At 38.5% G+C, this 13,380-nt stretch overlaps 1 protein-coding gene across 5 annotated transcripts in view; it reads left to right on the top strand.

The window, feature by feature from the left end:
• The window catches only part of LOC145998768 (uncharacterized), an 81,788-nt gene extending 76,838 nt beyond the window's left edge, over positions 1 to 4,950 (top strand). For all 5 annotated transcript variants that reach the window (XM_083135343.1, XM_083135347.1, XM_083135346.1 and 2 more), the window contains 2 exons: positions 175 to 330; positions 1,739 to 4,950. In XM_083135343.1, coding sequence (XP_082991469.1) covers positions 175 to 330; positions 1,739 to 1,862 — 280 coding nt within the window. In that variant the 3' untranslated portion in view covers positions 1,863 to 4,950. The remainder of the gene's footprint in view (positions 1 to 174; positions 331 to 1,738) is intronic.
• Positions 4,951 to 13,380: the final 8,430 nt, after the last annotated feature.

Genomic DNA, 13,380 nt, shown 5'->3' on the forward strand with positions numbered 1-13,380 from the left:
ATAGTAACATTCATAAAGCTCCCTCCATATTTCAATTCAGTAGTTTATTCTGTTCTTGTGAAGTAAGTGGCTACAGATTATTTGCAGCATCTTAATGTAAGAGTGTCTATATTTAGGCAGATATTTAATGTTTTACTATGAAGGAAAATCAAGTGGATGCAATTGTAATTACAGGGTATCCATGGAGGATGAGGCTAGAGAGAGGTATGTTAGGGAAATAATCCAACAAAAGGAAGCCAAAATGAGAAGAATGCAATACGAGAGGGATTTGGCCATCCAGGAGTCACGGATGCAAGCTCAAACTACAGCTGATCTTCGAGAACACTTACGGTAAGATTGTTAAAGTTTTCTCCAAAACATGCCTTTTATTTTTTCAGTTTGTTTCTTCATAGGCACAAAATTATTATGTAAATGTTGTTGCGAAATTCTGATTTCTATGTACTATGTTAGACGACTTCGGAAACCGCAACATTTAAAGCTATTATGGACATTAAGCACAGGAACTTCGAGCCTTTGCATATTGATCAGGCTATCGGCTGAATGTTTTAGACAGGCATGCAACTGTCTCCAGGTTTTGTATGCATCAGCCAAGTAACCTTCAGAACCTTTGTTCTCTCCTGTTTTGGTGACGATGGAGCATTTAAAGAATTACTGCTATCTTGACTATCAACTAATAAACTTTGTTCTGAAAATGACTCTTTTCCTATTTGTAAATCTGGATCATTGCTGAAATCACAATCAGTTTCCTCAACATAGGCCTTCATCATCTGTCATAAATGTGTTAAATTCTTCAACATCTTCAGCAAACAGCTGCTTTTCTTTGTTTTGATTTTATTTTTGATATTTAGCATCACTTTTCTGCCACTTTTGGCTAGTCGTGATGATGAGGATGAGTGATGATGTCATGAAAATGATGAAGGAATTCTTACAAAGAGCATCCCTGCCCAGGCTTGGATTTGGACCTGACACCTTTGGCGTCATAGTGTGCTGTGCTAAGTACTCTGCCACGGAAATCAGTTTAATCTGTTCGAAAACTACAAGTTCTTCTCTCATTGGCATTTCCCATGAAATACCCAAGAAATCTGTTGTTAACATAGCTTGTTTCATTGTGCATAATGCACGTAACAGCTCACAGTCGCATCTTAATATACAACAGAAATAGTTTTGTATCTTGTCTTCTCTTACCCTGATAACTGTGCACTTCCCACTCCCCTCTCGCCACCTATGGTCCACAGAAAGTCAAATTGAGCCATATGTATTTTCTTTTGTTCTACAACACAACTAAACTGGTCTTGTTCAAATATCAGCAACAACTACATGAAGATGAGGTAAGTGTTGTAATTTAATATTTTTCTTCAATTACTTTGAGAAACAGCACTACAAAGTTTCCATTAAGGAAACTTCTGAAATCAGTCATGAGGGGATAGATCTTAAGTGTGCTTATGCTGCCACCTGCTGTTAGGTGAGGAAAGCCTGCACCATCTCTCTGGCATAACACCCCTTTAAAAACAAGGTCTTCAAGGTAGCTCTTCATTTTTTTTAAGTGTGGGAGACTGATAATCATTCTCACATTTCAATGGCCTCCTCGATTGGAGAATATTTGCCTACTAAAGTTACAAATATTTTATTTTCTTGTCATCATGCTATGTCTCACTACCTCTTACATAACACAGCTAACAAGTTTTTTTGGGGTAAAATATTTAACCACGCCCGCACTTATATTTTCTTCTTCTTGCAGGCGTACCTTATCACCAGAAACCTTTGACAGAAAAGTTGCTCGTGCTGCTTTAGAAATGAGAATATCTAATCGGCCACCGACCGCAAGTCCAACAATGAACAGATCTCATATCTTCTTGGGATAAACATTACATTGTTGAATTTCCATTTCATTCAAAGCTGAGAACAAACACTTGTGTTAAAGGAAACAAAAACGTGAATAAGCGGACGATTTCTCAATCCATTCCATCCAAGGGACGAATGAAAGACGAGTGTAAAGTGTTAGCACTGCAGGGTATAAATAGAGCTATTTAACTGCCTCAAGAATGTACAGATGTGACTTGAAAACTCATGTGATATGCAATGAACACTGTTTTTGTATTGCTATATTTTACATCAATTACTTTCAAGTGTTGTAAGACATTTAGTAAGTGTTACTGAAAAATTTATTTACCTTAGCATAATGTAATGTTTAAGTAATTTGAAACATGAAAATCAGTGGTGCTTGTTACAAAAATAATACGAAGGAATGGGAAAACAATTAAGGAAGAATGTATGAGTTTGCTCTAAATTTTAAAAGACTGAAGGACATTTCCAATCTACTTCCTCTTCAGTTTCAAAACTTTGTTCCTTATCTTCTGTATCACATCCTTATCTTCGAAGAAGAGTGAATGCAGTGTTAAATCCGGTGAGCAAATTCGGTACAGTAAATTAGGGTTTAGAGTGGACCAAACTTGTGCATTTTGCAGGCATAGTTTCAAAATATGACCTACAATTTAGAGAACTGATTTTGAGGTTACTGTAGATATAAAAATGTAAACTTTTTATAAATGACAAATGTACATGTGAAAGTACCTGAATAACCAATCAATTCCCTGGCTTTTCGATATTAATAAACCCACACCTACACCCAGGCCAGAACTCAAACCCAGAACCTTTGGTAACGAGATCGTGAGACAAGAACTTGATGTGCTCAGCTTGCCTTACCAAGTATACAAACCATCCTAATCTACTCAACAGCAATCTTGACATCATTAATTAAAGGTTGGGCCTTGTCCTGGATGCTCACCTGACCCAGTGAGAGCCATCCAAGTAAAGACAGGAATCGGAAAGCACTAGATGTAAGTTCTCTCTCTATTATTGACCTTATTCTAGTTAACCCGAAACCTGCCACTTCTCTCTTGTACGGAAGACTCCAGAAGAGTGTCTGTTTCCCTATAATTTTAAAGCAACTTACTTATTCACCGGGATAGCTAAAAATCTTTGAATCCTTGTTATCTGAGAACCTGGTACCTGGATATTTAAAAGAATCGTCAATTCAAACTGAGATATTTAAGTCCATCTTATGCTCATATAGGCTAATCAGGGCTGATCCACCAGGTATCGAATCCAGGACCACTTGATTACGACACATTATCACTATGCCATCAGGGTGGGCCTATTTCCTCTGGATGGCTCATTAACCTAGTCGTTCTTAAGACTTTAAGACATGAAACAGCTGCTTGTAGATGGTTACAAGCCATCATACCACACTTTCACATGGAGATTCACAACTATACTTGCCTTCATACTGGAATTTGAATTCAACAGAAACTTTCACTGTAGTGATCAGTGAAAGTGCTCTGAAATTTTGGCCTGGTTTACTGCAACAATTTTTATTTATTGTATATATATTTATTATGCACCCCATCTAGATTAATTAGAGATAATAGAAATAAAACATCAATGCAGACATGCAAGTAAACAATAAACAGAACTTCAAATTTTCCAGAAATTACCCATAAAATATCCTTTTACCTGAAATTGGACCCAGATTTACATGCAAGTGAAATTTCCCTTCATGTAGCAACACTGCCTCTGCCAAGCAGGAAGGAACAAGCCCTTTTTTCTTCCAACGCTGTTTGCAATGGTGTAACTGATCCTGCAGGCAGTGTGTTTTTAAATAGTCACTCGCTTCGGTTCTCTTGACCTCCTCACGTACAATCGGGAAGGAAACCCAGTCGTCAGAAGGGTGCGATGGAAATCGATGAGTGGTATACATAAACCAGTCTTTAAGTTCCTTAAATAATTTACTTAAATTCTGGTTTAGAGGCTTGTTTTAATAGTTTCCATAATATATAATGAGTAAATTACCCATATATTAAAGGTCAATGATTATAAATATGTGAAAAAAATTGGTTTGCACGCGGTAAATATGGTAACATGGAGAATACGTCATTCGTGGTGCTTGCTAAAATTTTGTCCTATTAAATGCTGTTTTGAAATCAAGTGACTGAAAACTGTACATGCTTCCTTAATGCATACTTTGGTAATTGGTCATACTGGCAGTTTATAACTGTTTCATGCATGTAAGAACCATTTCCTTGACTGTTGGGAACAGTTTCAACGTTTATTTAAAAGTATTTTACAAGCAGCACTGTGATAAAATGAATGCAAATTGTCAACGGAAATTTTGAAACCAGTTCAATCTTTTGGTACTAATAGTTAAATGTTAAAATGTTAGCTAGTCATATTTTGCAAGTCATTACATGAAATCATGTTTGTTAATATTTTTTTAACATTAATTTTTTCAGTAATCAGGTTATTTTTGCTAGAGTAATTTATGATTTGTTGTATGTATGTTTGTTGACTGATTTTAATATTTTGTTTTTGTAGACAACAGCACAGCAGATTATGTATATACACATTTATATGTAGAGAGAGACGTGCATGATTGTGTGTGTGTGTGTGTGTTCATTTACATGTATACATGGGCCTATGAAAAATGACTATTACTTGCTAGAATAGAATTGAGTGCGACTACAAAATGAGATTGAATATACATTTTTTTAGGGATGTTAGGAATATTATTATACTCATGTTTAAGTTTTAAGTGCTTACGTTGTCTAATCAAAACAGACATTACAATATGCAGATATTTAAAACCTACAAGGTGGTACAGTTGTATTTTTTAGTATATGATATGTTGTAGACATATAGTTCACAAAATACTGTGTTGGCTTTATGTTACTGTTAAAAAGAGGAAGAAATATTAGTGAACAGTAAGTGCACATAAATTAGTTACATCACATTAGAATTGATATCGAAGATTCTAAGAAAATAACTGTGCAATGAACAAGTTGTTTATGAAAACTTGACACTTTTCACATAGAACTATGGCCATGATACATTAAAACTAACTATCATTACTATACTATTAATATATAATTATGTTGGCTTGCAATAAAATATTAAGATGGGAATGCTGAATGTTATTATTACTTCCTCCTATCAACAATTTGGTTGAATGCAACAGGGTAGAATTGTTACAAAATAGTACAGTATATGTACTACGAAAGCAGCTTTTAAATAGCAACAACTTTTAACAATTTGATAGTAACACTTATTGCATTATTTTGTAATATCCAACAGCGGTTATGCAAACATTTAAGAAGAACATTGTTATAGAAGTATCTATCTTATTTACAGTAATGGTATATTACTTAACACTAGAACAGCAAAGGATCTGATACCCCCTAGAACAAAGAAAAGGGGACATTTTGATCCCTCATAAGAAATGCATTTAATAATTCTAATTACATTAGAATGGAAACATATTTTTAATTTATACTATTTTCTGTGCTTTATGTATTATAATCAAAGTGTTTAAGTGGTTTGTGATACATTTTGATTACAAATAAAAATTATAATAATTAACAACTGAACACTCCAGAAAACGCAACATTTCACCACGAGAAGCTGCTACTTGATACGACATGTTCGGAGACGTCCTTCCCGGTCCAAGAACACTACCTACATGACGACATGCAAACTGCGACAAGTGGAAACATGCTAAAGACAGGATGACACAGGAACCGCAACTTAACGCTGATATTGCAGCATGCATCAAATTGACCCCTCCTGCTGTTCTAGGTGTGTAACATGAAATATCACACAAATAAAATATATTTTGTAGATTTCAATATACCATCTTAAAAAGGGCAAAAAATTATGAAAAGTCACAAAATTTCGAGGAAAAAATAAGAAAAACTGGATAGTTATAAAAGAAACGGTGAAGGTAGGGGTCATTTTGACCCCTCCCGCCGTTCTAGTGTTAATAATATCTGTAACATGTTGCTTGCTTGATTAACTGAAGTGTTCGGGGCTATTGGGGAAAGATCCCCAGGTTGTATCTATGGGGAAAGATGCCAAGGATGTGGAGGGGACAATGTATCTTAGATTCAAGGTTACTCAAAATTTTTTCAGGTCCTACCACAGGTCTTCAGAAAGAGGTCAACGGGTTTTACTCCTGAAGAAGTTGTGTGTGTACTGAGAAGGGTAAAGTCTTTGTACTCAAACTAACACTTTTGTCCAAGTTCTCATTTTCATTTTTTATGGTCAGATAACGAAACTAGCGTAGAATACGTGTTCCTGACACAGATCTATTAAAAAAAAAATCTTGAAGCTTTCCTGGTAACAAATGAAGAACAGTTTCTCTTTGGTCATCACTCAGGGGAATTCTGGAAAGGTTTGTGAGCGAGCTTTTGAGAGCTAATGTCTCTTCTACCTTGAAGATAAGAGTGATGTTAGCTCTCAAAAGCTCTGAAACCATTCCAGAATTCACTTGGTTCACTGCACAAGAGAATCTGTTCTTCATATGTACTCAAGTCGCCCTAGAAGCCCTCTTCAATACTCGTGTATTGCTCTGTAATGTACAACAGAGGTTAAACTTTTAACAAGAAAACTGAATCTACTCACCTTGTTTCAAACTGGTTCCATGTTTCTACAGTCTACTTACAATGACAGTTTCTCCCTCTAGGTTTTTCTTGCACAATAAGTAATCTCTTCTATTACTCAAGTGTGCCACCTTCACTGCTCACACTGGAAAGAACAACATAAATGAGTTCAAATTTTTAGTAATTCTGAAACAAGCACTACAGCAATTTTTTTATCTTGTGCAAGTCAGTACAGTTGAAAATAAATTAAATATGCACCTTGTAAATTTAAGAACATTTATATTTCGCTAGTTTAGTTAGTGCTCGACTTGAATGAAAAGTTTATTTTTATACCCAGTTCACTTGTCCAAGTACCCAGAAAGAAGGTTTACTCTTTAAGTGTAGATAGAATATATATATATGTTGAGAACATAATCATGTTAGCAGACCTTGTGTCCGAGTGGTTAGCACATCGTGCTGCGACACCAAGGGTCCCGGGTTCAAATCCCACTTGGGCTCGGTTGTTTGTGAATGTCCATTCATCAATTTCATCACTCATTCCCATCTTCGCAAATTAGCCAAGAGGCACAAAACGCGAAGTAAAATAAACTAAACCAATCAATCAATCATAATCATGTTAGGTGAGATTATGCTATCTTTAGTAAAATCAAAAACAATAGCAGAAAAGGAGATGAAAAAGAGAGAATGTAAGTTAGACATAAGAAAAGTTGTCTGCTCTCATGCGGTGAAGTTTGTGCATAATAGAAAACTGAAATAGATCTCAAAAACTAAGTTTGAGCGACACAGACAATGAGTTGCATTTTTTTGAAGTTCTGTTTCAACTCCACATTATGCGCACATAGGCTAATTGAGACTGGAGCTACAGTTTCAAGCAGGGGTGTCCATCCCCCCCTTCAAGGCCTTTTATGTACTCCCCCTAAAAGTAGAACACCCCCCTTGTCCTCCCACCTTTATGCCAAATTATTTTCTCAAATTATTTTGGTCAGACTAAATTTGCGGAACAATATAATACAGATATTTAAGCAATATAGGTTTACTTTAGGCTTTCATGTTGGCTAACGTGAAACGTTCACTGCCATTGTTAGTGTACTGAACCTTATTCTTAACAGTTTGTCTGCTTGACTAACCTTGTATTAATGCGAACAGCATGTCCCCCCCCCACCCCAACCTTTCCAAACCGATTCTAACGGCGTAAGAGGCCGTGTTTCATTTCAACCAAATTGCCGCGATCACCCACAGGTAGGGAAAGAAACTACATAATAACCATAACTAAAAATCAATAACAAGTCAACCAAAGAAATGACCCCACCCCCCATTTTTGTGTGAAGATATATAAAATTGGTATAAAATTTTGTCCCCCCCAAAAAATTCCCATGACACAGGCACATCATGAATCCCCTCTGCAGGCACCCCTGGTTTTAAGTGGAATCCCAACTACTATTCAATATGTCTCCACTGGGTGTCGAACCTGGGACCCCTTGAATTTGGTTTGAGTTGGTGTTGTAAGTCCACTTTATGCAAAGTAAGGCTAATCGGGACTGAACCTACAGTTTAAAGTGGGATCCGAACCACTGTGACATGTGCTTCCACCAGGTATCGAACCCGGGACCTCTTGATTACAAGGCAACAATGCTACCACTGCACCATTGGGGAGGTCCTGGAACCCCTTGACTACAAGGCAACAGCATTACCACTATGCCATCGGGAAAGCCAGAGTTAAACTTGCTGTTCACCTCTGAAAGCAGTCACAGTCAGGCACGTATGCAGAGGGGGGGCTCAGGGGGCTCGAGCCCCCTCCGAAATTTTTCGATTTACACTAGATAATATGAGGTTTCTGGCTTGTGTGTGTGAAATAAAATATTGTGATTATAATTTAAAGAGAGATAATTATCGAGGAATAAAGCGGAGATTGTTCTAGAACCCTGAGGGATAACCCTGTTATTGATAATATTGTATGTAAACCTTTCTTGCTCTTTCGGTGTTGTTGCAACGAACTTGAGCATTATTTACCAATTTGTCAGCATTTGGAAGTTGCACAACAAAGTACTGTTGAAGGCAGCGCCATGAATCGGGTGATTCGTTGGATTACTAATTCTCTGAAAAGCTCGAGAGAGAACGTTCTTGAATAGGAGGTGGAGTCGAACTACAAAACGTTTTATGTGCGGAACATTCCAGAATATAATATGGATATAAATACGCGGATTCAATTTCACGGTTGGACTGTACAACAGAATCATTCAATAAGACTTCAGGAGTAAGTGTGACAGTCGATTAGTGATCAGTCAGTGTCCATTGACAGTTTTATAAGATGTAGAGATTAGGGGGGGGGGGGGAGAACTAGTGACACATTTTGCTGGAAAGTGCTGAAGTCTACCACTATTACAAGTTCGGGTCCAAAGCTGAAGATTTTGTCGACAGTGTAGTGCTAGTTTCGGGTCAAGAGCAGAAGAAATTGAAGGTCTCTAAAGTAAATATTTCAGCAGTAATGGGCATTGGAGCATCATTTAAAAAAAGAAAAAAAAAGGAAATAGCTGCACAGATCGACTGAAAATCTAAGTTTTGAGTGACGATTTATTAGTGACCGGACCAAGTTTCCTGTATGCAGTCCGAGAGTTTCGTGGGTTAAAGAAGGACTTTTAAGTCAACTGTTTTGGAAAAACACTCAAACACTAACTACCACAAAGGGGCAGCCATGAAGGCCGAAAATTTTATGAATCTCGAGAAGAGAAAGCAAGAAGATGTTGCATATGTGGAAATTTTAGCGGAAAAAGCAAGCTCGGCCAAGACTCCCAAACCAGGGTCTCTGGCATATACCGTGCCATTTTTTGTTCTACCAACTCAGCTACCGAGTCACTCTTGGCTTCGCTTGATCATTTGCTGTCGCTGTAGAGCAATGGCACAGTATGCCTGGAGAAGCCTGCATTTTCCGCTAAAATTTTTGCATGGCACATCTCTTGTGTATGCCCAACCGTAAGATGTTGCCTGTTTAATTAACAAGCATAGAAAAGGGAGATAGAATAAAACTAAGGGACATTCCCACTGGTTGAAAATATATTTTTCTTCTGTGGTCAACACGAGCTGCCGTTTCAAGGTGACAATGAGATTGACCCACCAGGTTTCACACTGAAGCTACAAGCTATACGTGTCGCTTGAAGATTTCACAAATCGAACACAGGCTTGTGCAGCCTGTCGTGCCGCTACGGTGTGAAACGTTTCTGTTGATTGGGTCACTCATTGCAAACGACGTGTGTGTGCCTTCGGTCTGAATTCTTCCTAAATCTTGAAGATCCAAGTCACAAGGATGGAAAATTAGGATTTTTGTTAAGGTTACGTTTCGAAGGCAGGCGACAACACCATAAAGGATCATCATATCCAAACCTGGGAGAACACATTCGAATGGGCCGGACCCTATGGCTGAGTGGTTAGCACATCGCATTGCGACACCAAGGGTCCCGGGTTCGAATCCCGCTCGGGCATGGTTGTTTGTGAATGTCCATTCATCAATTTCATCACTCATCTCCATCTTCGCAAATTAGCCAAGAGGCAAAAAACGCGAAGTAAAATAAAATAAATCAAATCAAATCAAAACATTTGAATGGATTGTCCATTGCATAACAGCATAAACATAAATGGTCACACATACACATACCGAGATCGTTTCGGCACAAACACAACGGTCGTACATTGCAACAGAGGAGTCGAGTCATAAAATATGTCCTGATATCACGTTCTGAAAGAAACAAAAAAAAAGAAAAGAAGAAAAAAACAGCAGCTTAAACAGTGGCAGATTTAGGAGACAGTTGCTCTCCATTTTTGGCCCCGCACTATGGCTTTTTAATGCTAACCTTTGTCTACCAAGAGAAAGTAAACTTTTCTTGCCCCCCCCCCCCCACCCCACCGTTTTGGAACTGAATCGCCACAATCGACCTTAAACCTTGCGAGGTTCTATCTATACCCCTGTAAAAAAAAAGTGATATTTAGCCCCCCCCCCCCGAAAAGAATTTCTGGATACGTGCCTGGTCACAGTGAATCTAAATCGGAAGAAGAAATGAAAAAAAAGGGGGGAGGGAGTTATTAACGGAATTTTGCTAAAATAAAAAAGTCCATTTTGCAGTGGCGACTTTCAGAAAATACCACACTGCAACTTCTTAAGATTGCTGCCAATTCACAATGTGGATTGCAGGGCGATCCGACATAATCACTAATACCACAAATACTACATTTGTGTCTAGGTTCTAGATTTCTTTAACTATTTCCAGGTCATTTTACAAGTTTGGGTTGAGTTCATGTTTTAAGTCCACTTTATGCACAGTAAGGCTAATCGGGACTGGACCTACAGTTTAAAGTGGGATCCGAACCAGTGCCATGTACCTCCACCAGGTATTGAACCCGGGAGTCATTTTACAAGTACGAATAATCAGAAATACTCAACATTTTCCTGATTCACCTCCTGGAGTTATACGACGGTCACTATTTATATTTTGAGCCTAACAATGAAAAAACAGGAATTTGGCATTGAAAACTGCTTTATTGTTTTTCGAAGTATTCTCCTTTATGGTCAATACACTTTTGCATTCGTTCGAACCATTTGTCAAAGCAGTTTTTCTAATCTTCCTGACACACCTCCATAATATGGTTTTTGAACGAATCAATGGCGTCTTCGTCCGACGAAAATCGTTGTCCACGCAATTTATTCTTGACATTCGGGAACAAGAAGAAGTCATTGGGTGCCAAATCAGGACTGTATGGCGGATGACCCATCAATTCGATTTATTTGTGCATTGTGGTATGAAGCGTTGTCAAGAATCACCACAGAACTGGGCGGCAGATTTGGAATTAATTTCTCACGGAGCCACTTCATAAAGTTTTCGCTATTCATGTCATCGTTGTAGTCTCCTGACATGGTATTTGATTTGAATACGAGTAGGGCATTGGGGACAAATCCATTCTTGCCTCCTGCATGAACTATTACCAGGCGCCGTCCTTTAGACAAAGGTGCCCAAAGCCCTCTTCCAGAGTCATCCGACCAAGAAAGCAATGTGGTGTGGGTGCTGTGCAAATAAGTCTCGTCTATGTATATTATTGGTCGGTCTTGTCGTCTGTAGAGCATTATTTGCCTCAAAAACCTTGTTCTTTTAAGGCGAATATCTTGCATTTCTGTCAGAATGGTTCTATTGTTTTGTGTCTTCTCCACCTAAATCCCATCTTTCGCAGCAAACGTCGCAAACTCTCTTGACTTCCCGCAAAATTTATGTCCGCCTGTAATTTGACATGCAATTTTTTCAATGTCGGCACTTCATTTTCATGCAGAGCGTAGTCGTATATGCGCCTACGGATAAGGTTTTCATCGAAAGCATTCACTGACGATTTGGTCGCTGGTCTTTGTCATTCTTTCCCGGGAGTGTGGAATGATGTGGAGGGGCCTTCTGACATCTCAAGAGATTGTCTTTCGTTCATGATAGCCCTGATTGTTCTTTCAGGAACTCCAGTTGCAGCCGCTGCTCTCTTGCCAAAATGCTTTATTGGGATGCTAACACCATGACTGGCTTCCTCCTTCATGAACTCGTGCACGTTGCTTAGAATTTCCCGAGCTTGGCTATGCAAGGTTTTTGATTTCAACTTCGACAGAACTGGAGGCATTATGGAATTTAACGTTCATTAGCAAACACACACTTTTACATACACACACGCAATACACGCACACAACGTCAAACCGGTCAAATACTTAATATAAAATAAAAATATGGTGCTTCCAATCCAACAAAACTCACCGCCACTTTACAAGCCTTTCCCCTTCCGTGACAGAAATAGTGCTTCATTATTACAGTTGGCAACACTAGTTACTAGCTAGCCAATGAACATGCACTGCATAAAAGAAGCAACCACTACGCCGTACTATATTGCCACATTACCGTCCCTGCCGAACGGTGGGAACCGCGAGCTGGAGCGCTATTCAATTGTTTTCAATGATGTTTGCGCGAGTGTGTCCAGGAATGGAATGACAATATGGCAACAATAGCGAAGGTTTTCGAGCAGGGTAGAACACGTGATGCTAAGAGAGAGGGAGACGAAACAAAAATTCGTTTCTACGCAACGGCAAATTTATGTGTGATGCACTCTACAATCTTATATACGTCTTTTGAAGCACCACGATTATATTTATTGAGCATTTGTTTGCACCAATTGACGCGAGCGTCTCTGAGTTTTTGTCAAATTGTGTGGGATCCAACGAGAACATACCTTTCTCACAGCTAAATGATCATGTTATATTTTATATATGCTGGTGGAACTAATGCCTATGGTTGCCTCAATCTCACAGTATGTCACATGACGATCTTGCAGTATTAGGTTTTGCACAGCATCAATGTTTTCTTGAACAACAACTGATTTTGGACGACCTTCGCAAATCTCGTCGGTGAGCGAATGGCGGCCACGATTAAATTCGTTATACCAGCGTTTCACAGTGGCAAAGGATGGGGCTTCATCGCCAAATGTGGAAGTAAGTTGATCGATGCACTCTTGTCTTGATAATCCACGTCAAAAATCGTAAAAAAACATCGCACGAAAATGTTCACGAGGTAATTCCATTTTATTGTTGTCGCGCAATCTCCAAGGCAACATAAACAACACAAATGAAGCTATTGACAAAACATTTGAAGTACGTTATGGTCAATAATGCCAGACGATTCCGTGCAAACGTCAAATCGCGCCTAACTTCAATCAGTGTTGCCAAGGCTCAAAATATAAATAGTGACCCTCGTAGGAGCTATCAATCAGCAGGTTTATAATTTCATCGCATTTCAGTGATGAAAGCATCACTTTGATGGTTATAGCTTCACTGAATAATCCACGTTTCAAAATTGTGGCAAAAGTCAGGAGGTGCTAGTCAGGTTTCCTACACCACAGCCATGTTCCCCATAACTTCTGCTAGGTGACTTGAGCTTCAGAT

Source organism: Lepisma saccharinum, chromosome 14 (genome assembly GCF_977018435.1).
Source record: "Lepisma saccharinum chromosome 14, izLepSacc3.1, whole genome shotgun sequence".
Classification (NCBI taxonomy): Eukaryota; Metazoa; Arthropoda; class Insecta; order Zygentoma; family Lepismatidae; genus Lepisma; species Lepisma saccharinum.